Raw genomic sequence first — 24662 nt, 5'->3', positions numbered from 1 at the left:
TTTTCTACCGCATGTTTTTGGCACGCGCTAAATTTAGAATTACCGCCCGGGGCATGTGGTAGCCGGGTGGTAATGCTGATTTGGTTCACGCTGGACGTGCGTAGGCCATTACATGCCTTTGAAAAAAGGCCCCCGAAGTGACATTTTGAGTATAAATTTAGGAATTCGGCCCTATTAAACGTTCAAAAAGGCCATTTTATGAGCTTAACTCTTGGCCCTTTTAATACAGCTTAGTCAGCTTCTTTTTATAAAGCCGCGTTACCAATTCTCGGTGTGGCAAATGAGAGGAAGCCCATTCAATTTCTATGGGCTTCCTCTCATTTGCCGCATGGCTTTGTAAAAGAAGCCCAGTGTGCGCTAACAGAATTAGCACATTATAAATGCTAAGAAGCCCCTAGGCATAAAATGGGGTTTCTTTGCATTTAGCATGCGATACTTCTGTTAGCACATGCTACGTTTTAGCAAAAGGGCCCTCAAGTTAGGAGGATAGGGGTCCCGCTCACTAAGGCCATTTTTACCTAAGCAGTAAAAATAGCCTTTTTTTTTCTATTTTCTCTATGAAAGGTCTTGCGCTCATGTTGCCATTGGTGTGCAGCCATTAAAAAAAAAATGAGTGCACGTACCACCACCCATTTTGTATGCAGTAAGGGCTTGTGTGCTATTCCTGCATTAAGGGGCCCTTTTACTAAGGCACAAATCGACATTACCGCCCAGCTAGCACATGCGCTGGGCTGTAATTCTGAGTTTGGTACATGCCAAAAACCCGTGGTAGAAAATAATATTCTACCACGGGGGCATTCCTGGTGGTAATCGGCAGTTGGTATGATGGACAGTTACTGCACGGGCAATGTGTGAGCCCTTATCCCTAAGTCGATGGGTGGCATTAAGGGCTTGGGCCATAAATAGATGCGTGCTGGTTTCATTTTGCCGCATGTCCATTTCCCGGACTAACCCCCCCCCCTTTTTTTTCCAGACGTGGTGGAGAAATGGTCCAGCGTGTGTCCAATATATGCACCTACACTACCGCAGGCCACTTTTTGGTGTGCCTTTGTAAAAGGGCCACTAATTGATTAGCACAGGAACACCCACTCTCCAGTGGCATAGCCAGACCTGACATTTTGGGTGGGCCAAGAGCTGATATGGGTGGGCACTATGTGTATAGGTGTTTCTTGAGATCTACTAAATAATGCCTTAAGAATGCACTCGATGATGGATTTCTAAGTAAACAGTCTGCCCAACAGCTGTCCTGCATCAAGATAAACTACATACTTAATGGAACACAGGCATTTTTTAAACATAGTTACCGTATTTTTCGGACTATAAGACACACCGGACCATAAGACGCACCTAGGTTTTCCTCCCAAATTTGTAGGAAAAAAAAAGTGCATTTATAGTCCGAAAAATAGTTACAGGCTCCATTCCCTGTTCCAGGCACCCTCCTTCCGTTACAGGCACCCCCCCTTCCTCCCTCCGTTACAGGCACCCTCCCTCCCTCCCTCCGTTACAGGCACACCCCCCTCTCTCCCTCCGTCAGAATTTTAAAACGCCTCACCTCGTCGGTGTGATTCGCGGTAGCAGCAGCGCTTCAGCGTTCATGTTGCTCGGCGATCTTCACTCAGCCTTCTCTCTCAGCTCTCTGGTCCCGCCCACACCCTCCCAACAGCATGAAATAGCAGACTGTGGGTTTTTTTCTCTGTTTGTTTTTAACCTGGACACTGCAGAACTCACCCCCACCCAGATGCCAACCAGTATAAAATAAATCTTTTTCTTTACCTGAAGTCTGTGTCTCCTGGGCATGGTGCACAGATTTCCCCCAGCTGCAAGGGAGGAGTCCCACTTATTTAAAGGCAGCACCAAGGCTCTGAACTTTGCTGCAGATTTCTCTGTGTCCTGGAGCCAGATCACTGATAGTAGAGACCCACTGCCAGAATTATTTGCGATTTGTAGGGGCAGGGAGTGAGAGCAAACTAAAGCATAGGAAAAACAGACTACCCTAGCAGAGCCCCCCCCCCCCCCCCCACCCATTTGCAGCAGCAAATAAGGAAGGAAAGACAGGAGGGCTGCCTGCTGCTTAAACAAACAAAAATCACTGAAGGCTGTCAGATTAGGCACTTCCTGTTGCTTGCACCTAGTTGAAGCTGAGCTAATAAGCAGTGTTGCCAATTACCCGTCCCCAAAACCCGCCCAAAAAGTTCACGCCCCCGCCGTCATCAACACCACCCCCACCGTCATCAGCTCCACCCCCGCCGTCATCAGCTCCACCTCCGCCATCCTCAACCCCGCCCAAATCGTCATCAACCTCGCCCAAATCGTCATCAACCCCGCCCAAAATGTCATTAGCCCCGCCCCCGTGGCCCAAAAAACCACACAAAAACCAGCACAAAACCCCAAAAAATAGCCCAAAAAAACCGCGACCCGCAGCGGACAAAAATGTCCTGCAGCGGGTCGCGGAAAACCACCCAATTGGGCGGGAAAACCGGCCACCTGGCAACCGTGCTAATGAGCAGCAACTGTGCAGGCTAAGTGATGCCTAGCAACCTGATTGGTGATCAGACTGAGAATGGGGCCATCTGTAGCTACGCCCCTGCCACTCTCTGTCCCCAGACACACTCCCTCAAAACTTATTTTAAAATATTTTTTTCTGCACGGTTAGCACACGCACATTTGGATCTTACCACAAGATACCTGAGTGCACCTCACAGCTCGCCATTTTAAGCTTCGTTAGGTACACATTAGCGCCCAAAGCAGCTTAATAAAAGAGCCCTATAATTCCTTTAAATACAGGACCCATTGATTGTCGACAGAAGAAGGTAATGTGCCACAGATCTGTAAGGCAAGAATCAGTAATGTGTGATGTATTAGCTATCTTAGGGGCCCTTTTACTAAAGAGTTGGCGTGTGGCAACCCGGATCTACCGCCAGGCTACCGCAGGAGCCCGGCAGTAGTTCCCAGTCCCAGCACATGACATTTTCGGCACTAGAGTAATTTTTTTAGATATTTGTAGCACCAGAACTTAACCAGCGGTAATTGGTGTTGTCCGGTTACCGCTGGGATAGCCTGGGAGCCCTTACTGCCATCTCAATGGGTGGCGGTAAGGGCTCTCCACCGAAACGGCCAATTTTTTACCCACTATGGTAAAAGGGGGCCTCGGCGTGCATCAAAGACACACGCCAACGCTAGTGCAGGTCCCCTTAGTAAAAGGACCCCTTAAGCAGCAACCACCCGTTACCTGCACCTGAACAGTTATCTAAAACAGGAATCAAGGATCTGTAATTTATTAGTTATTTGACTTAGAAATTGGTCATTTGTGACAGAGAATGTTTATAAATTAGAAATATGTAATCTTTAACAACCGGCCCATTGGATTCAGCAACTTATAACTCATGAATTAGCTGAGCCAGGAACTTACCATCTCAGTAAGAAACCAGTAATTCATACCATATACAATTTTTCAGAACAACTTTGACCATTTACATTCATGATCTAAGCATTCATTCCTCAGTACACTTCTTGGCATCACAATGTTACAGAGCAAATTACACCTGACTTCACATTTTGTATAATTCAGTCTTTGATTCTATCATCTTCTCACCCCTTGGATAGGAGTAAGGATCCCTGTTGTTTTTTTTCTTTGTTTGTTTATTTGTGTCAAGTAGTTATGCTTCAGTACCACAAACGAGTGCTGCTCAAAAATAAGCAAACTCTGTTTCTAGAGGAACAAGTAAGATGTGATGCCAAGAGCCGGTTCATCCATGTGGCTTCTAAATAGCAAAACAGAACTGCTGTCCATGTTGTATTTAACCTGCTAAAGCTGTTGCTGCAACACAGAACCCCCCCCCCCCCCCCCCCCCCACTCAAGTTCATAAAATTACCAAAGTGATAAATAGTATTTTTACAAAATTAAACGTTTAAAGTCAGTTTTTAACATTCTGGAAGTGAACTTTTGAAAAAATTAAAATAAATCCAAAAATCTCTATTTATATATTCCAATAGAGTGAAGTTTACTTGGTAGCCATGACTTGGTGCCGTGGTACTTCCTTGAAAAGTTACAACCACAGTATGATTTGCTGTTCAGTGTAACTCTAATTATTCTCATTGTTCAAATGGACCAAGGTTTTGGGGCCTTGAAAGGCCTTAGAAGCAAAGCCTTCATCAGCTCCTTGGAGCGCAGAACACAATAAATGTTTCTGATGAAATCCTTGGTCCTGATGGTAGCGTTGTTGGCTGCTCGCTATCCTGGCTTGACTTCCCGTTCCGTAGAACAGGAAAACTGTGTAAAATCCTTGACACTTGCTCTATGGCCCTGCGTTCCTTTGTGTGCAAGAAAAGTGTTCCGGAAATGATTACATCACTGTTTCTCGTTCTTCTTCAACAAGGGCTGTAGCTCTTTCAACATCATAAAGCCCAGAACCATTCAGGTACTCCTCATCCTTGATGTATTGTTCTAATCCAGAGGAAGGGAGAGAGTTTTCAGAAATGGAACCATTCTTTACATAACCCGGCAAATTCCTGTGCCCATTTAGGGCTGAAGATACTAGTCTGGTATTTAGATGAACAGCTAGTGTCCCCCGTGTAGTCACATTAGTAATGCTAGTATGGGAAACCATGGGTCCGTAACTGTATGATGTACTCCCGCTCCGTGCTTTCCTTTTGAAATCAAGTGCTAAAGTCCATCTACTCCAAGACTTCTTTATTTCTGCTTGCACCTGAACAATTGAAGAAATAGCAAATTATTCAATAGAGAAATTTGTCACAATAGTAATTTGTGATCAGATAAGAAGTAGTGTTAATATGGCATACGAGGAAAAAAAAATCTCAGCTAAACAGAAACCAAGGCTTCACATATGGAACAGTGATTACCAAATTGTTACACCATCTTTTTGTGATTATAATCAAGGAAGTTTGCATATAATATACAGGTACTTATTTTCTACTTGGGGTAATGGAGGGTTAAGTGACTTGCCCAAAGTCGGAAGGAGCTACAGTGGGAATTGAAGTCAGTTTCTTTGTTCTTAGGCCACTGCACTAACCATTAGGCTCCTGGCTCCCAAACCTGGTCCTGGAGGCACCCCAGCCAGTCGGGCTTTCAGGATACCCACAATGAATATTAATGAGAGAGAGACTTGCATGCACTGTCTCTACTGCATGCAAATCTATCTCATGAATATTTATTGTAGCTATACTGAAAACCTGACTGGCTGGGGTGCCTCCAGGACCGGGTTTGGGAACCACTGCATTAGGCTACTCCTCCACTTCTGTCTGTGAGCTGAACAAACCCTGGGCATTCAATGCTGGGTCAGGCGAGCTCCTGGTATTGAACATCTGGGTACGAGCGCAGGGGTGTTCCTGGCGGTAATCGGCAATACGGCCACATTGGCGCACACTGCCTGATTACCGCACGAGTAGCACATGAACCCTTACCACTAGGTCAGTGGGTGGTGGGTGATAAGGGCTACTTTTCATTTTACCGGATGGCCATTTTCTGCCCCCATTAAAAAAGCACTTTTTCCAAGCCATGGTAAAAATGTCCCAGCGTGTGCCAATTTCACACATCCACACTACTGTAGGCCACGTTTTACCGCAGCTTAGTAAAAGGACCCCTTGGAGCTTTGGCTATCCACAATTCCTTTTTTCTGGAGCAGAGAGATACACCCAGTTGTTTAGCACCTGGTGTACAGTCTCTATTTTGTAAAATTTGTAGCTGAGGGGAGGAGGGTCAATGAACTGAAGAGTCAACACATTGACTCTTTAGAACATTTGACCCCCTGTATGTTCTCTATTTTATCATTATTGTATGATAATGTTAATCAGAAAAGTTGTCTAGAAACACTAACTCATCTTTAATACACGATTAAGGGGAGAGAAAACAGAGGGAATCGGGCTTAAAGAAAAATAATCTCCATTTCTTATTTTGTAAAATTAATTAATGGGATAAGATGTTCTTCATGCTGAATCCAGGGGCGTATCTGCGTGGGGCCTCAGGGGCCTGGGCCCCCGCAGATTTCGCCCTGGACCCCCCTACCGCTGCCAACCCTCCCCCTCCGTTGCTCGCCTACCTTCGCTGGCGGGGGACCCCAACCCCCGCCAGCCGAGGTCCGCGTCCTCCTGCCGCTGCCGGCTGCCTTTGGTCCTTTAATTCTTCCATTGAAGCTGGCGCCGACGAAAGTTTCTTTTGAGTCTGACGTCGCTGCACGTTGTACGTGCAGGACGTCAGACTCAGAAATTGTTTCTGAGTCTGACGTCCTGCACGTACAACGTGCAACGTGCAGCGACGTCAGATTCAAAAGAAACTTTTTCGTCGGCGCCAGCTTCAATGGAAGAATGAAAGGACCAAAGGCAGCCGGCAGCGGCAGGAGGACGCGGACCTCGGCTGGCGGGGGTTGGGGTCCCCCGCCAGCGAAGGTAGGCGAGCAACGGAGGGGGAGGGTTAGCAATGGCAGCGGCTGGGGGGAGGGGGATCGGCAATGGCGGCGGCGGCGGCGGTGGGGGGGGGGCTATAATGTGCCCCCCCTCTCTGGCCCTGGCCCCCCCTACCGCCGCAGTTCAGATACGCCCCTGGCTGAATCGCTTTCCTTTGGGGCCCTTTTACAAAGCAAGGCTAATGGCCTTAGTGCATCCTTATGCGAGTCTTTCCAATCTGCTAAGGTCATTTTAATACAGCAGTAAATTGGCTGATTTTTTAAAATTTAGTATTAATGGTCATGCACTAGCGATGCCCTTACTGCCTATTTTTGAAGGCAGTAAGGGCTCACACACCAGTTAGCATGTGGCAGTGTAGCTGCACTAATTGATTAGTGCAGACACACCCACTCTCCACCTCCACACATTCCTCTTCTGTGGTAAAAATAAAAATCATTTTTATCGAGTGGTGTACACACGCTACCCCAGAACTTACCACAAGATTCTTGAATGCACCCTGCGGTAAGCCCTTTTAAGCTGCAGTAAGCAGGGAAGCAGCGGTTCCCAAACTGTGTGCCATGTGGCACCCCAGGGCACCGCAGCAACCTCACGGCATATTTTCCGTACCTCCGTCCTGTTGCCACCCAAGCCACTGCTGCTGCTTCTTTAGATGAGAACCAGCAGCGGTAAAACAAGCTTGTCTGTGGTGTTCCTCTTAAGTGTCTCACCACCTTAATAAGGAACTAATCTTCTTATTCCAGGTTGTAGGGTGGTTTGTTATGCTGTGGCTCCAGCTCTCAGTAGCAGTCTAACCGCGGCACACAGTTTGTGAACCTCTGCATTAGACTACTACTGAGAGTTGGACCCACAGCATAACAAACCACCCTGCAACCCGGAACAAGAAGGTTACTTCCCTATTAAACTGGGGGGGGGGGGGGGGGGGTGGACTTTTAAGCTTGCTTTGCCACTGCTACTGATCTAGAGAAGCAGCAGTGGCAGGGGTGTGTAGGGGGAATACAGGAGACAGACGCTGGATTGTGGGGGAAACAGGGGGCTTAGGCTGGATGTAAGAGGGGGAGAGAGAGTGCTAAAAATCAGTGGAAGGAGAAGAGGGGACCGAGGCTGGATTAAGGCGGAATTGAAGGTGGGCAGAAGCTATATGGAAGGGGGGGGGGGGGTCAAAGGTGGGCAAAGGGTGGATGGAGGGGAGAGAAGGTGGGGAGAAGCTGGATGAAAAGGAGGGAGAGAGGTGGGCAGAAGCTGGTGGAGGAGGGAGGGAGGTGGGTAGAAGCTGGATGGAAGGGGAGAGAGGTGGGCAGAAGCTGGATGGAGGAGGGAGGGAGGAAGGTGGGCAGAAGCTGGATGAAAAGGAGGGAGAGAGGTGGGCAGAAGCTGGTGGAGGAGGGAGAGAAGGTGGGCAAAAGGTGGATGGAAGGGGAAGAGAGGTGAGCAGAAGCTGGATGGGAGGAGAGAAGGTGGGCAGACGCTGGATGGAAGTTAGGACTCAATACCATCAGTGGTGGCTATGGCGGCAGGGGTGAGGGGGATTTGAGAGGAAATGTATCAAGTCCTGAGAAAGTTTGGGAACCACTGCGCTAGTGCTTACCGCAGCTTCATAAAAGGACCCCTAAATGAACTACATCTAGGAAGAATTAATCAGTCATCAAAAACCAAAGAAGGATACTCACTTCTCCATTGCAGAAGCAGTATATAATGGCCACAAGAAATCCCTAGAAAAAGAAATATGAAGAAATAAAAAAACACTATGATTAGTATAGCTAGAATATGTAGCATTTGAATTTGAATGTTCTGCGGCTTTCACATGTGTAAATAGTTAAGATTCACATTAGTTAGTGCACGTTCCCTTTGTATGTATATTATAAAAAATATAGTGAGACTAAATCAATATAAATCACATTAATCTATAAACAGTACGTACAGATGGTCTGATCTGAGAAACTCATTCGCTACCTGCAGATAATGAAGTAGCACCCTGTGGATGTCCAAACACCGCAAAGCCTAAAAGTCCTGCGGATAATCCTCCACTGCAAAAGAAGGGAGGAACAATGGCTGATTCATATGGAATGCAGAAACCAACTTTGACAAGGAAGAAGCCATCCGAATGGTAATGCCAGACTCTGAAAACTGGAGGAATTGATCCCAAAACAACACTTGCAGTTTCGATACCCTCCAAGCCAAGGCCATCATCACCAGGAACACTGTCTTTAAAGTGAGATCCTTCAACAACGCTTTTCACAAGTGTTCAAAAGGAACCTGTTGCAGTGCCTTCAAGGCCAAATTAAGGTTACAATCTGGGCACGGAGGGCACAGAGGAGGTTTTAGCCAAGTAATCCCCCCTTCAAAAAATGGATGGGTGGCCAGGGAAGAGTTTGCCACTCATCCCCTTTAACAAGCAAGAACTGCCACCTTAACCTGAAGGGAATTGAGCACCAGGCTCTTCTCCAGTCCCTTCTGCAAAAATGCCAGGATTTGCTGCAAGGAAGCCATCAAAGTTGCACCATGCTTCAAAAGTCTGCCAGACCCACTTATTTGCCAGTCATAAAATGTTTTCGGGTCTGAAGCAGAGTAGTGATAACCCCCCTCTGAATAACCTTTTTTTCTCAATCTTGTCCTCTCAAGAGCCAGGCCATAAGACTAAAGTGGGAGGGAGCCTCCATGGGCATGGGGCCCTGAAGGAGATCCAGGATGAGCAGAATCAGAAATGGGTCTGCCACCAACAACCCAACCAGATCTGCATACCACAGTTGTCTGGGACAATCTGGAGCCACCAGAATTACTGCCCCTGGGTGTACATGGATCCAATGCAGTACCCTCACTATCAACAGCCATGGGGGGGGAAATGCACAACAGCTCCACTACCAGCCAGGTTGAAGGAGCACATCTAACCCTTCCAGTCTGGTCTCCCTGCCACAACTGAAAAACCGTGCCACCTTGGCATTGGCATGAGTCACCATCAAGTCCATTAACAGCATGCCCCAATGTGCCATCATGAGAAGGAACAGCATCCCAGACAGTCCCTGTTCTGATGAATCCAACAAGGTTCTATTTAGAAAATTTGCCTACACACTGAGATGACCCGTGATGTGAGCCGTAGACAGCAGGTGCAGATAGGCCTCTGCCCACTCGTAGAGACTGCAAGCCTCCATCACCAATGCAACACTATGCATGCCCCCGGGCAATTTATGTACACTGTTGCTGTCGTGTTATCGGAGAGCACCCTCACTGGCTTGCCCTCCACCAGGGCTTGGAATGACTCCAGAGCCCTGAAACCACTCGAAACTCCAAGCAATTAATGGACCACTGAGCCTCCACTGCAGTCCAAAGTCCTGCATACTGCACTACAGGCAGTAGGCCCCCTCCTAACAAACTGGCATCGATGACCACCAAAATACACGGCAGGGATGCCAATGGCATCTCCCTCTGCAAATTGATATACTGGAGCCACCAATGCATGCTGTGCTGGGACTGCAGCGTCCAATACAACTATACTTGATAATCCTACAATATTGGCAACCAGTAACTCAGGAGTGAGTGCTGGAGCGGGTGCATATGTGATCGGGCCCAGGAAACTACATCCATGGCTGCCATCATGGAGCCCAGAACCTGCATGTAGCATAGAGGAGCCCCTGAATCTGCTCCCTCAGTTTTTCCCACCTCATGTTGAAGCAGACCCGAGTTACTCCAGCTTTTCAGAAGGCAGCAGATAACTCTTGAAAAGACTGACCACCCATCTGAGCAACTGCAACAGTCGCTACCCTGTTGGTGGCCTCTTTGCTCTTTTGCTCTGATGCCTCCAGGATTAGCCAGTTGTCCAACTATGGGTGCAACTGAATCCCCTTCTTGTACAGGAAGACCACCATGATCATGGAGAATGTGAGGGTAGGAAGCAGGAAGACAAAGTTGAGGGAGAAGGGTTCCCCTGCCTTGAAGCCCCTGAGGAACCCCAGGCCCACCCAATCTCAGCACAGGCCCGCCCAGTCTCTCTGACCCACCAATGGGTGCCTGTTTTTTCAGGAGTCAGCAGCTCACTCTCAGCTTCCTCATCCGGCTTATTATTTGCTTTCTCTCAGGGTGTTTTGTTCTCTGCTGAGCTCCTTGTACGTCTCCTCCAGAGCTTTTCTCTCCTTTTAATATTCAGAAAAGGGCGCTTTTCCCCCTGCAGCACTTGGCTTGCTTTTTTTTTCCCTTCTCCTTTTGTCCGATTCTTGCAGTCACTCGTTATGTCTCTACTCTTCTTACTCACTCCCCCTTTGTTTTTATTATTTTTGTGCCATCTAGATATTTGAACTGCCTGCAGTGCAGCAGACTAGAATAAAACTTTTTCTCTTTCCTCTCATCTCCAGTTTCTCAGAAATGGGCCAAAATAAGAATGAGGGATTTCAGGGGTAGAATACACCACCCCCGGGGGAGGGGGGATGGGAGTGTAAGAGCCACTTTAGGCTCAAAACTACGAAATGTGACTTACAGGGGCAATTTCTTGCTGCACATGGAAAACATCGTGAAGCGTATTTGCTGTATATCCTAATTGGCACCAGGATCCAAATTACTGAAGCTGTTTATCTCCAGTTAGTCTGCACAGCAACATGCAGCCATTTGCAAGCACCAGCAAGCAAACAGAAGCCTTCCTGCCTGCTTTTTAAAATTCTTGCTGTCAGGCTAGGGGAATCGGCCGTCAGGCAGCCGGGCTGGGAGACCTGTTCTGGTATGCGGCTGTAATCTGCTGTCATCAAGGCTGCTCCTGCACGCTGATAGCTGTAGCCTGCCCCACTCTCACATAAAGTTTGCTCCCTGCAGCTCAGGCACACAGAGCCTGCCCCTCCTCCACAGCCGGTGCATACACACAGCCTGCCCCCCTGCGGCCCATGGACACCGATCTTCCAGGACTCGAGATTCCCTCATACCAGGCAGACAGAGTTTGAGCACTGAGCAGTGAACTCCTTGAACCCGGAATCCCACGTGCACATTCATTAGGACCTCATTGGGGGCAATAGATTTCTATAGGAAGCTCAAGACCAGGTAACAAAAATGTTTTAATTTGTGTAATACCAGGTTTAAACAAAAATGTGTATTTAATGTTGGTGGGTTTCTTGATGGGGGTGGGCTCTGTAGTGCCAAGAACGTTAAAAAAATGTTCATCTATAAAAAAATTTTTTAAGGGCACTACAGAGACCACCCCCTATCAAGAAACCCATCAACATTAAATATAAATGCTGGTGGGTTTTATATTTAATGCTGGTGTGCATCAGGGTGTGGGGGGGGGGGGGGAGATTGGAAAGGGTAGGGGGGAGATGGCTACAGGGATGATGGGGGGGGAAGGTAGGGCTGATGCCAGGCTATAGAGTTGGATAGGGGTAGGGAAGGGCAGGGCTGATGCCAGGCTACAGAGAGAGATGGGGATAGGGAAGGGCAAGGCTGATGCTGAGCTACAGGCCAATTTCAAAATTTTGGTCCTCTATTCTCAATTGATGAGGGTTAATCTGTGTTCTGCATGTGACCCAGGTGAGAGATTCTGCTTGCATATGGTTTGTATGGGATCTGTATCAGTCTGACTTGTCTGGTTTTTTCCAATGGAACACATACTGCTGTTGTGTATATTCACTGCTGCCTTTTTTAAAGGTGCTGTTATTGGCATTTGTGTGTTGAGAACTGGTGGTGTTAAGGTTTGCAACATAGGTTCCAAGTATGTATGTGGTTATGTTCATGCAGCACAACTGTTGGGCAGACTGTTTATTAAAAATCTGTCATCAAGTGCACTCTAAGGCATTATTTAGGAGTGTCCCAAGAAGCACTACTCACACCCATATACATAGTGCCCACCCATATTAGCTCTGGGCCCACCCAAAATGTTAGGTCTGGCTATGCCACTGGCATAACAAAGTAAAATCCTTCAATTAAGACTGAACAGTAAAGGTCTGTGGGGCCCTTTTACTAAGCCACGCAAGTGGCCAGTGCAGTACGCAGTGCGTGGGTTTATCACACATTGCAGCCAATTAAAGCGTGGCAGTAAGATGGACACATTTGTATATTTTCTGTAATGGCCACGTGCTAATATCCTAATTGACTCGTGGCCATTACCGTGGGAGCCCTCATGCCACCTATTTAATAGGCAGTAAAGGTCCCCCGCGCGTGTGGCAATGTACCTGCGCTACCTGATTAATTCAGGGCACGCCTACTCTCCATCCGTAGACATGCCTCCTGCACGAATTTGCACACTACTGTGGGACACTTCAGCGCGTCCTGTGGCAGTGCCTTTTGGTTCATGGTAGGCATGCACTACTGCGTACCGTGGCTTAGTAAATAGGTCCCTATGTTAGTAAGGGTATATTCTCCCCAGCCAAACAATATTACTCTGTTTTTGAAAGATCATCATATAAAGTGCAGCATAGCCAGTGTGTTTTTACTAGCAAAAAAAGGTGCCAATACTCAAAAGCTAGGCCACTCTTCAGGGGTGAGGTGATCACTGATGGACCCACCCCCACAAAAGCCAGGCCCCCTGCAACCAGTCACAGAATCTATGACAAGGTAGAATTGGTGTGTAGAGGCTTTCATTAAAACTTAGGGACCGTGGGTCAATTTTAGCATACAATAGAAAAGGGGCCGGTACTCAGTATCCCCTCAAAAAAAGAGCTCTGAGCATAGCATAGTACCTGGAATGAGTTGAAGAACATGTCATAGTGCATTTGGATGTGCCAAAGAATCCCTGATATTTCTGTGTATGGCATAGCCATGAAAACGATATAATGAACTCCAAAAAGCGGCATTAAAACAAGGGTTGATTTCAGCAGCTTCCTGCAGAGAGGGAGATATACAGAAGTTCATTAGACTGAATTTTATTAAAATGATATGTGATAGCACCATTGTAGCATCCAGACGGCGTGGTAACACTCTTTAATGGAGAAATTATTTGTTGATTTTTTTTTTTTTTTACTTATTTTCTAGCACTTGATATTCTGTCTTACATTGCACAATATGTAGGTGGCACCATATAAATTATCTCATGTAAATTACAGGAAAAATGCTTTCACGAATCATACCATTAAATTGACATATACATTTATTTATTTATTTATTTATTTCCAAACAAATCTTTTTTACTTTTCTTACCAAAGTCCCTTTTCTACACAGAAGCACAGCAAAACTATCATAATAGTATGACTTGTGAAAGCATTTTCCTGTAATTTACATGACTTTATTATTGAGGAAATTTTGATAGTTAGATTCCTGAGTGGGTATCGACCATATAAATTATAACATAGATGTAGTTATTACAGCATCATACATATATTTAAACTCTTTGTTATATAAAATATAAAAAAAACATCACAGCCCAACCCCTATTACAAATCAGTATAAAAAAGATCACAATCTAATAAAAAAATGTAATGATGCTCATAGTAAAAGCCTATTAATAATAATGGCTGTTTTAATAGATGGGTATTTTAGGCTAGTTGGAGGGAGCCGTGCTCCTGTTGGGGGGGGGGGGGAGGATTTGGAGTTTATGGGTTTTTTTAAAATGTAGTTTTTAATCTTCTATTTGTTGTACATTGCTTTGATGGGCTCTTTTGAAGCCAGTAGGCAATATAGAAGGATTTCAAATAAATAAATAAACAAACAAACAAACGTCTTTACCTCAAACTCAACAGTCTTACCTCTGAAGGATGGGGTACCCTCAACAACTTTTAGGAGGATCTTAAGGTCTTTGTGGTTCATACAGTTCCAATAATTTTGCCAAGTACCCAGGCTTAGGAATATACAGACATTTAGGGGTTGTTTTACCAAGCTGCGGGAAAAAGGGCCCTGTGCTAGCGGTGGGGGCCATTTTTCCCACACGCCAGGGTCCTTTTTACCACAGCGGGTAAAAAAAGCCCCCAGACACACATGGCCATGGCCATGCGCTGCACCCTATGCCTGGAATAGACTTCCTGAGCCCCAAAGTCTTGCCCCATCCTTGACCATCTTTAAATCTAGATTAAAAGCCCACCTCTTTAACATTGCTTTTGACTTGTAACCACTCGCCCCACCTACCCTCCTCTCCTCTTTCCTCTACACATTAATTGATTTGCTTGCTTTATCTTGTCTACTACTACTACTTAACATTTCTAGAGCGCTACTAGGGTTACGCAGCGCTGTACAGTTTAACAAAGAAGGACAGTCCCTGCTCAAAGGAGCTTACAATCTAAATGACGAAATGTCAAGTTTCGGCAGTAGATTTGGGTGCAGGAGAAGCCAGAATTAGTGGACCCCTGAGCGAGCCCAGCAGCATTGCCGTGGTAGCCCTACTGCGGCTTGATAATAAGGGCCCCTAAATTTTTAGCAAATGTGCTTCTTGAAATGGCAGTGAGTGCCCAGAAAAGGTTTACTCACATCTGGAATGCAATGAATTGAAGGTAACTGAATCACCAATGAGGAATAAACATATATTGACTTAAAGTGGACATGACAAACCAAAAGGGAAGGCTGTCATCTAACTGCTGTATTGCCTACCAAGTGACAACCCAGTGATGATCAAACATGACTTGTAAAAGCCATAGCTGAATTCTTCCCAACCATAATTAGTTGCAAACTTAAAAATGAACAATCTGGAATATATTTCATGCCTTGCACATCTTGGCTGAATAATGACAATTTTTTTAAAATCTCAGCCAAATATTGCAATGTCCATTATACTATTTTTATATAATAAATTAGTTCTGGTATTTTAGTGTCAAGGGACTGTTGGCACGGTAAGAATGTCCGTCCACTTCTGCAAATCCGAATTAACATTTTAGCAAAGTGAAATGATTTGGGAGCAGAGTAACATAGTAGATTTTGACAGGAACAGGCTACATAATTGCCCTGAACTACACTGCTCTAGTTGACAGCCTCTCCCAGCTGTCAGTCATATGTTTGACTACTTACTTTCTGCTAATTATGACCATCATCCTTTCTTACCCTTATTCTCTCTCCTAATTTGCTGCATTTGAGGGCATCACTCAAATTGCACTTGCACAGGTTTGACACCCTTTAGTTCACTGTTCCCTCACTGGAAATTGTAGTCTCAGCCTGTAGGTTTTGCTGGAAACTTACCCCAACCAACCAAACGTAGGGTCTACGTCATAAAACAACCGTAGTCTTATTTGTTATGTAAGCTCTAAGAGCCAAGGATTGGTTCGTACATATGTTTGTACAGAACTGCATATGCATAGTAAAGCTCTGCTAGAATTATATAGAAGGAGGAGTGGCCTAGTGGTTAGGGTGGTGGACTTTGGTCCTGGGGAACTGAGGAACTGAGTTCGATTCCCACTTCAGGCAAGGCAGCTCCTTGTGACTCTGGGCAAGTCACTTAACCCTCCATTGCCCCATGTAAGCCGCATTGAGCCTGCCATGAGTGGGAAAGCGCAGGGTACAAATGTAACAAAAATAAAATAGATACTATTGGAGATTCTACATGGAATGTTGCTACTGTTGGAGATTCTAGATGGAATGTTGCTACTATTGAGATTCTGTTGCTACTATTTGAGATTCTACATGGAATGTTAATGTTGCTATTCCAATAGCAACATTCCATGTAGAAGCCTGCCCTTGCGGCTGCGCAGGCTTCTGTTTCTGTGAGTCTGACATTCTGCACGTACGTGCAGGATGTCAGACTCACAGAAACAGAAGCCTGCGCGGCTACAAGGGCAGGCTTCTACATGGAATGTTGCCAGTGAAGGAGTAGCCTAGTGGTTAGGGTGGTGGACTTTGGTCCTGGGGAACTGAGTTTGATTCCCACTTCAGGCACAGGCAGCTCCTTGTGACTCTGGGCAAGTTACTTAACCCTCCATTGCCCCATGTAAACCGCATTGAGCCTGCCATGAGTGAGAAAGCGCGGGGTACAAATGTAACAAAAAATAAATAGAAATGATGGGGTCTGCTTACCAAGCCAAAGGAGGGTCCAAATCTCCAGCAAAGTGCACAAGCAACCACAAGAACAGCGGAAGAAACCAAAAGGACCAGTCTGGTCCTTTTGGTTTCTTCTGCTCTTCTTGCGGTTGCTTGTCTTCTTACCAAGCTGCAGGAAAAAAAGGCTCTGCGGTAGCAGTGGGGGGCTGCTTTTCCCACTCCCCCCAGAGATGCCATGTGGTAAGATTACTCTTACCGCATGGCCATGTGGTGGGGTGCATTTACTGCCCCTTTCTTTCCGAGCACTCTACCAAAACCCTCATCCACACCCTTGTCACCTCTCGTTTAGACTACTGCAATCTGCTTCTTGCTGGCCTCCCACTTAGTCACCTCTCCCCTCTCCAGTCGGTTCAAAACTCTGCTGCCCGTCTCGTCTTCCGCCAGGGTCGCTTTACTCATACTACCCCTCTCCTCAAGTCGCTTCACTGGCTCCCTATCCGTTTTCGTATCCTGTTCAAACTTCTTCTACTAACCTATAAATGTACTGACTCTGCTGCTCCCCAGTATCTCTCCACACTCGTCCTTCCCTACACCCCTTCCCGTGCACTCCGCTCCATGGATAAATCCTTCTTATCTGTTCCCTTCTCCACTACTGCCAACTCCAGACTTCGCGCCTTCTGTCTCGCTGCACCCTACGCCTGGAATAAACTTCCTGAGCCCCTACGTCTTGCCCCATCCTTGGCCACCTTTAAATCTAGACTGAAAGCCCGCCTCTTTAACACTGCTTTTGACTCGTAACCACTTGTAACCACTCGCCTCCACCTACCCTCCTCTCTTCCTTCCCGTTCACATTAATTGATTTGATTTGCTTACTTTATTTTTTTTTTTTTGTCTATTAGATTGTAAGCTCTTTGAGCAGGGACTGTCTTTCTTCTATGTTTGTGCAGCGCTACGTACGCCTTGTAGCGCTATAGAAATGCTAAATAGTAGTAGTAGTAGTACTCATTGAGGTAAGCCAGGTTAGCGCCGGGGTGCCAGAAATGATGCGTGCTGGAGGTGGAACTACCGCCAGAGGCTGAGTTGGGCCGGCAGTAGTTCCGGGTTGCCACGTGGCAACCCTTTAGTAAAAGGGCCCCGATATGCAGCAGCAGTAGTAGTAAAACTGGTACTAAAATTTAGCATGGGCTCACAAAAATATTTAGCAAAGAAAATTAGAAAGCAACTAATATGTAATGCAAACAGATTTAGAGGCCCATCTTAAATAGGAATTGGAATCGAAGTGTTCAGGTAGTACACTCGTTTCTGGTGGTACTAAAATGTCATGGACCTGGCAGCTTCCACACAGAGGTGTCAGCAGTAAACACAGAAGTGGTCATTTTCCAACTTCCACATGTAAGTGGCACCATTTCCATGTGCAGCTGCCCGTTTTAGAAACCTCATATGAAAGTACAGCCAATGAAGTTGTGAGGCTGCAATTTTAACGGTTTCACTTTGGAGGCAGAACTAACCTACACAGGGTTAAGGAGAATGACTCCCTTAATCCCTTGTATGAAACCTTGGATGAAACAAGCACTTTCTTAGAACGTATGCATGCCTGTGAGCTGATGTGAAACCCATGGAATTTGCCCCCATACATGTATATTATATAAGATCATAAGAATAGCCATACTGGGTCAGACCAGAGGGTGCACTCAGGGGGTCTTTTAGTGAGCGCTAAACAGTAGAGACACCCACAGGAATATATGGGCATCTCTAGCATTTAGCACATACTTATTTTCAGCACACGCTTAAAATGCTAGCGCACCTTTCTACGAAGACCCCTCAATGATTTTGCTCCCATGATGAAAACTGGCCAAACCAAAATGAACTTTCCCAGAAAGAAACATAACATAGTAACATAGTAAATGACGGCATATAAAAACCTGTATGGTCCATCCAGTCTGCCCAACAAGATAAACTCATTTTACACGGTATGTGATACTTTATATGTATACTGAGTTTAATGTGTCCTTGTCTTTCTCAGGGCACAGATTGTAGAAGTCTGCTCAGTACTGTTCTTGTACTAAGTTCTGAAGCTAACATCGAAGCCCCTTAAAATGTATACTCCAGCCCATCCCTATCTATTCAGTCACAGTCAGGGCATAGACCATAGAAGTCTGCCCAGCTCCCATTTTGTTTCCCAATTACCGGCGTCGCCACCCAATCTCCGCTAAGATTCCGCGGAGCCATTCCTTCTACACAGGATTCGTTTGTGTTTATCCCATGCATGTTTGGATTCCATTACCGTTTTCATCTCCACCACCTCCCACAGGTACAAGGGAAATGCAATGAGACAAAAATTTTCTGACTGCTCATCCCTATTATACACATACATGCTTTGGAAATTTTATATAGCACTTATTTAAGCATATAAAATACTTTCTACAGGCTCATAAAACTGCCTTCATGTCCTACAACAAATAAACTTGACTTGCCTGGTGCTTAGCAATGTCTCACCTGTACTGCTGTCTTGTGTCGCATCTTCTTGCATTTGTCTCTCTCAGCTTGCTAGCAAGTACTCGGACAATATTAAGGAAAAGAATAAAATTTACCTGAAATAAAAAAAAAATTAAAAACAAGGGTGATTATGCATGGGGACATCAAAGCATTTCATTGATATTCTAACAGGATGGGTGTGGGTAGGTGAGAGGAGGGTGATAAACAGAGAAACACAATTTTATGGTTTATAATAGGCTAGAAAACCCAGATCCTTGTTAAGTCCTGTAAGTTGGGTGTCAAAATATTCAATCATTCTGACTTCAAAGGTCTTATGTTCCTGTATAGTTTTAAATTTACCTTTCAGGATTTTTACTAAGAAATCACTGGTGCAGTGTCCTGGTCTTGTAAAATGCTGGCCCACAGGGGTGGGAACCTGACTGGCACCAGCTATCTTCATGTGATGTCTGTGCAGATTAAATCTTGTCTTAAGCATCTGGCCTTTTTCTCCAGTGTGATACCCAGCTCCATGACAGCAGTATGCAGGTCCCTGGAGCAGTTTTTAATGGGTGCAGTGCACTTCAGGCAGGTGGACCCAGGCCCATACCCCCCTACCTGTTACACTTATGATGGTAAATGGGAGCCCTCTAACCCCCCCCCCCAAACCCACTGTACCCACATGTAGGTGCCCCCCTTCACCCATAAGTGCTATGGTAATGGTGTAGAGTTGTGGGGAGTGGGTTTTGGGGAGGATATGTGGGGCTCAGCACCCAGGGTAAGGGAGCAATGGACCTGGGAGGTATTTTAATGTATGTTTTTTATTTTTTAAAAAGTGCCCCCTAGGGTGCCCGGTTGGTGTCCTGGCATGTGAGGGGGACCAGTGCACTACGAATCCTGGCCCCTCCCACGACCAAATGCCTTGGATGTGTTTGTTTTTGAGATGGCCTCCTTCGGTTTCCAATAGCGCCGAAAACCGAGGGCACCCGTCTCAAATCCGCCTAAATCCTAGGCATTTGGCCGGTTCCAACCGCACCTTCGAAAGAAAAGATGGCCGCCCATCTTTTTCGAAAATACGGTTGGGACCGCCCCTTCTCGGAGCCGTTCCCGGAGATGGACACCCTTAGAGATGGGCGCCCTCTTTCGATTATGCCCCTCCACATCTTCTACTACAACACATAATAACAAGAGGGGGTTCAGTGGTTCCAACACCATTCTTCTCACACCAACAAACATAAAAGAGACTCAGCAACCCCAACACCATATCCTTAGTCCAACAAAAGCATTCTGGCAGCCCCAATACCATAAATCCCACTCCTACACAAAAGAAGGGCTAGGCAGGCCCGACACAATACCTCCCATTCCAACAAAACACACGAGGGGCTCAGTAACCTCAAAATAACACCTTCCACTTCAACAAAAACAACAAAGAGCGCTTGGCAGCCATAATGCAGCATTATCCACCCTGACAAAAACAACAAGAGGGGCTCAGTGGCTGCAACACCAACAAAAATAGGGGATACCTTTAAAGGCACAGGCATGCATATGTTGCCTTTATAAAATATGCATGCATATTTTTGCATTATTTCCCTAGGCACTCTGCTAAAAAAATAAATAAATAAAATTACCATATGAGTAGCTTTCAGCTGGTGTTATTCTTCCTCCCAAGGAGCATCAGGCTGCTGGCACATACTTTGAAACATTCTACAATAATGGCACAGCTGGGGCCCTCCCAATTTGGACTCAGGCCCACTCAAAATGTCATGCTTCTTAGTGTGGCTGGAGGGGATACCCAAGCCCCGCCATCCAAAGGCCTCTTTCCTGCAAAATGAGCTTACTTCTTGGACAACTGCCAGCACTGTCTCCAAGCTGCTGCTATCAGCTGCAAGCCCCTCCACCATGTGCATGCTCAGTTTTCACCCTTGGCTGGCAGCAACAGCTTAGAGATAGTGCTGGCAGCCGCTCAAGAAGTAAGCTTGTTTGGCGGGAAGGAGGTCTTTGGCTGGCAGGGCTTAGAAATCCCTGCCAGCAGTGGTATTTCATTTCCTTTTGGTGGGGCACCATGAGGTGAGCTGAAGTGGAAATTAGTCGGAGGGCACCGGGAGGCAAGGCGTGGCAGAAATTAATTAGGGGGGGGGAGCGTAGACATGAAATGTTTGGTCCACCCATTTTGCTCTCAGGCCTGCCCTAATCAGCAGTCTGGCTATGCTACTGTTCTGCAGCCATCTTACTTCTTTACAGAAAGGGTAGTGGAAGAATGGAATGACCTCCCAGTGGAGATGGTGACCAAGACTGTATCTGAATTCAAGAAAGCAATGGACAAACACATAGGATCTGTAAGGGAGAGAAAGGGGTAGTGGATGCTATGGATGGGCAACCTAGATGAGCCATATGGTCTTTATTGGCCATCAGTTTCTGTGTTTATTTCCCCCTCTCTCTCTCATCCCTACCCCACCCCAGGCTAACTTACAACAGCTCCAGGGTGCCCCTGTGGTCCGACATTTCTTCCTTTTCTTCCCACTACGGTCTGATGTCTCCCTCCCTTTCCCTTACCTTCCTGTCTACTCTGGAAAGCAGGTCCTTTTGCAGGGGGTTGGTAATTTAGTTATTGCCTCTGATAAGCTGCCTGCAACTGCCCTGAAGCTTTCCATCTGCTGCATTGTGCACCCCCCCCCCCCCCCACAACTTCCTCTTTCCTCCTGTTTTTAATATTGTTTCCAACAGACAGAGCGACTCCTCCACCTTGTCGACCATCTCTAACCTTCCTTCATGGGAGTCATTGAACCATGTTGTTGTGATAACAAGATCTAAATCTGCCTCTAACACCAGGGCTTGCAGATCACGAACTTCCCTTGCTTAGACTGCAAGCTTTTGTGGTAAAAAGCACTGATAAGAAACCACTGCATTGCAGCTCTGGAAAATGTTCATGTCTTTTCAGATCAAAAAGCAAAGAGTCTTAATGGTGACTCATTAAGTTATATTGCTTGACTTATTTACTGTATTTTTTCAAGGAGCCAAGAAAAACCTGGCAGTCATTGGTGAACCCCTGCTTGCTGAAAGCAGCAGAGCATATCTAAGGAAACTTTCAAATGCTTGCTTCTGTTACATTCATCTGCAGGCGCTTGCTGGTAGTCATTGGGATCCATAACATCTTCCTGAGTCCCAAAGCAAATAAACATACACATTTACTGCTTAGTGGAATAAATGAGTTACCAGTCATGTGTTCTATGTATGATTTTAGCATTGTGATATACTGATATGATCTTCTTCTTATATGTTTGAATGTCATGAGGCCTCATGTTGCTTGTGCAAAGGGCAAGCAGATGCAGCTTCTCTGGGCAGGGCCGCTGAGAGCCAGAGCCGGGCCCGGGACAAGGCCGCCCCCGGGCCCCCCACCACCCGAAGTCGTCGTCGTTGCCGCCGGGCCCCCCCCCCACCCGAGGTCGCCGGCCCCCCCTCCACCCGCTACCGGGCTGGGCCCTGCCCTAACCTTAAACGCCTCCTTTCAGCACGTTTGCAGCAAGCAGCAGCAGGGCAGACCTCTCCTTCCTTCCGTGCCCCGCCCTCGCGGACGTTAAGTCAGGTGAGGGCAGGACACGGAAGGAAGGAGTGGCCTGCCCTGCTGCTGCTTGCTGCGAACGTGCTGAAAGGAGGCATTTAAGGTTAGTGCTGGGAGCAACGGAGGGAGGGCGGGTCGGACTGCGGTGTCGCCGGGCCCCCTCCGGAGGCCCGGGGACTTTTGTCCCCCCCCTCTCGGCTGCCCTGTCCCTGGGTTCATGCTGTCTAGACACAGAGAACCTTCTGTAGCAGTCAGGCTTTGCAGTCAGTTTAGATGTCAGATGCTGTGTAAAAAATTCATTTAGGTCTTTTTTTTTTTATCAGTACGGATTTTCCTTCATTCCTGAAGACTGCTTGAGGATTGAGAACACCCCAGCATTAGGAATCTTATTAAATCAGGGAGATGTGTTCCAGTATTGATCCTTTTTGTAGTCTCTTGCTGCTCTCACACTGACTACTCTTTCTTTCAATGTATGAATTATGAATAGGTAGCGTTAACTCTTCCATTTGTGTTGTCAGGGTTAAGCAGCTAAACTTAACTAAACTGAGCAACTAGGTCCACTCAGGAAATATATCTGGGGCCATCCATATGTTTGAAAGACCATATGGCATGCAAGCGAGAGAGGGAGAAACCAAATTGTAGGACAAGGCGGAGTTCTGCCCACCCACCTTGGGTCCAGGCCCACCCAAACTTGGATGTCTGGCTACGCCCTGACCTGCAGTCTAATTGGAAACCAGAACAGGTCTCACTCTCCCGATTTACTTCAATACCATCCGGGCTAGACTCAATGAAACTGTCTTCTCCCTTCGGACTGCCACCCTAAAGGTCTCACCTCAGACAGGGGTAGGCCACACTCCACCTGAGCCCGGGTTATGGCTGGACTCCCCAATATGCCGAGTTTCTGGCTCCTCAAATGGCTGATGCAATGTAACAGTTCAATGTCTATGACATCAATCCGTTGGTTACAGCATTGCAGGACCTCCCCCCCCCCCCCATTAATTGCAATGGGTCACCTGGCAGGAGGCTATAAGTAACAAAGAACTCAGGCAACCAAGGACCTAGTTACTCTGGCAAGAAGCAGAACCAGGGACAATTCTCTTCCCACTGGGTTTCCCTTTTATAACCTCTGAGCTCCTTCTGGGTCCTCCAGTCACTCCACTAATGACCTTCTACCCAGGGCTCACTCTATTGTGATTCTTAAATAACCATGTTACACTTGCACAACCTCTTGCCACCTTTGATAACTCAAAACAGTTAATACATAATTCATACACCTTTTAAAATTGTGGCAAATACATTGGCCGCAACTTTATTGTATAAACAAGATTTCACTTATTAACTATATGCAATCATAAACTTTACTGCTCCCAAACCCCTACCCACCCCTCACAACCAGTTGGTATCGAATTAGCTGCACCCTTCCATTAAACACTTTCATTTAGTTACCCTGACACTCACTCTGCAGTGTCACAGGAGTGATCTCCCCACTCGTGGCAGTGACACACACGAACAGAACTGAACATAACTTTCATTGAGTCATACTTATTTACCAAGAAATTTACAACCCGTCTTGGATTACCCCACACTTTTTCCTGCTTCCCAGCTGCAGCCGCACCCATCCCCAATCCAAACCATCAACAAAACAATAACACACATTCCCTAAACTAAACTAAACAACCAGTATCTTCCACAGTCCTCAAAACTAAAATTAGGGTAGCCAGGGCGAGACAAAAACACCCACCAAACCTCCCTCCGCCATTCACCTAAACTCACCCTTCCCAACATTCCAAATACCAATATTCTACCTATCTCCTCCCTCTTCCAATCAAAATCCCTCTTCTCCCACAGCAACACTAACTTCCAATCCTAAATCATCTACCCTCACCTTCCTTTACCTACATTTTTCAATCGATCTCATTCCTTCCTTTTCTACCCCCTCCCCCGCCTATAGCCTTCCTAACCATAACCTATTCAAAATCACTCTGGATTCCAATTGTCTCTGTCAATGCTATCCATTCCCCTGTTTAAAACTTGGGGAGCTCCCTTAACTGCATAGTAAGGTATTTATTTTTATTTATTTATTAGGATATATTTATCGCCTTTTTGAAGGAATTCACTCAAGGCGGTGTACAATAAGAATAGATTAAGCATGAGTAATAGGCAATTACAGCAGTAAAAATATTCAAATAACAGTACTAAGTATGGCATGGTATACTACTTCAGAAACAAACAGCACCAGGGGCCTTAAAAATGGGGACACAGTTCTTTAATCATACACCTTTATAAGACAGTCTTCGAAGGAGAGCGTTACTATTTCAATACGTGTGTGGAGGAACATATATCGTTGCCA

The 24662-nt window shown here is 46.2% G+C and overlaps 1 protein-coding gene across 2 annotated transcripts in view; it reads right to left on the bottom strand.

Moving 5' to 3' along the window:
• Positions 1-3259: 3259 nt before the first annotated feature.
• The window catches only part of PTH1R (parathyroid hormone 1 receptor), a 436123-nt gene continuing 414720 nt past the window's right edge, over positions 3260-24662 (bottom strand). For both annotated transcript variants that reach the window (XM_030197196.1, XM_030197205.1), the window contains 4 exons: positions 18778-18872; positions 13068-13209; positions 8088-8129; positions 3260-4706 (listed from right to left, as the gene is read on the bottom strand). In XM_030197196.1, the coding sequence (XP_030053056.1) occupies positions 4344-4706; positions 8088-8129; positions 13068-13209; positions 18778-18872 (642 nt within the window). In that variant the 3' untranslated portion in view covers positions 3260-4343. The remainder of the gene's footprint in view (positions 4707-8087; positions 8130-13067; positions 13210-18777; positions 18873-24662) is intronic.

The sequence above is a fragment of the Microcaecilia unicolor genome, chromosome 1 (assembly GCF_901765095.1).
Source record: "Microcaecilia unicolor chromosome 1, aMicUni1.1, whole genome shotgun sequence".
Lineage (NCBI taxonomy): Eukaryota > Metazoa > Chordata > Amphibia > Gymnophiona > Siphonopidae > Microcaecilia > Microcaecilia unicolor.
The sequence above is the reverse complement of the archived record's forward strand: the minus strand, read 5'-3'. Positions and strand labels throughout refer to the sequence as shown.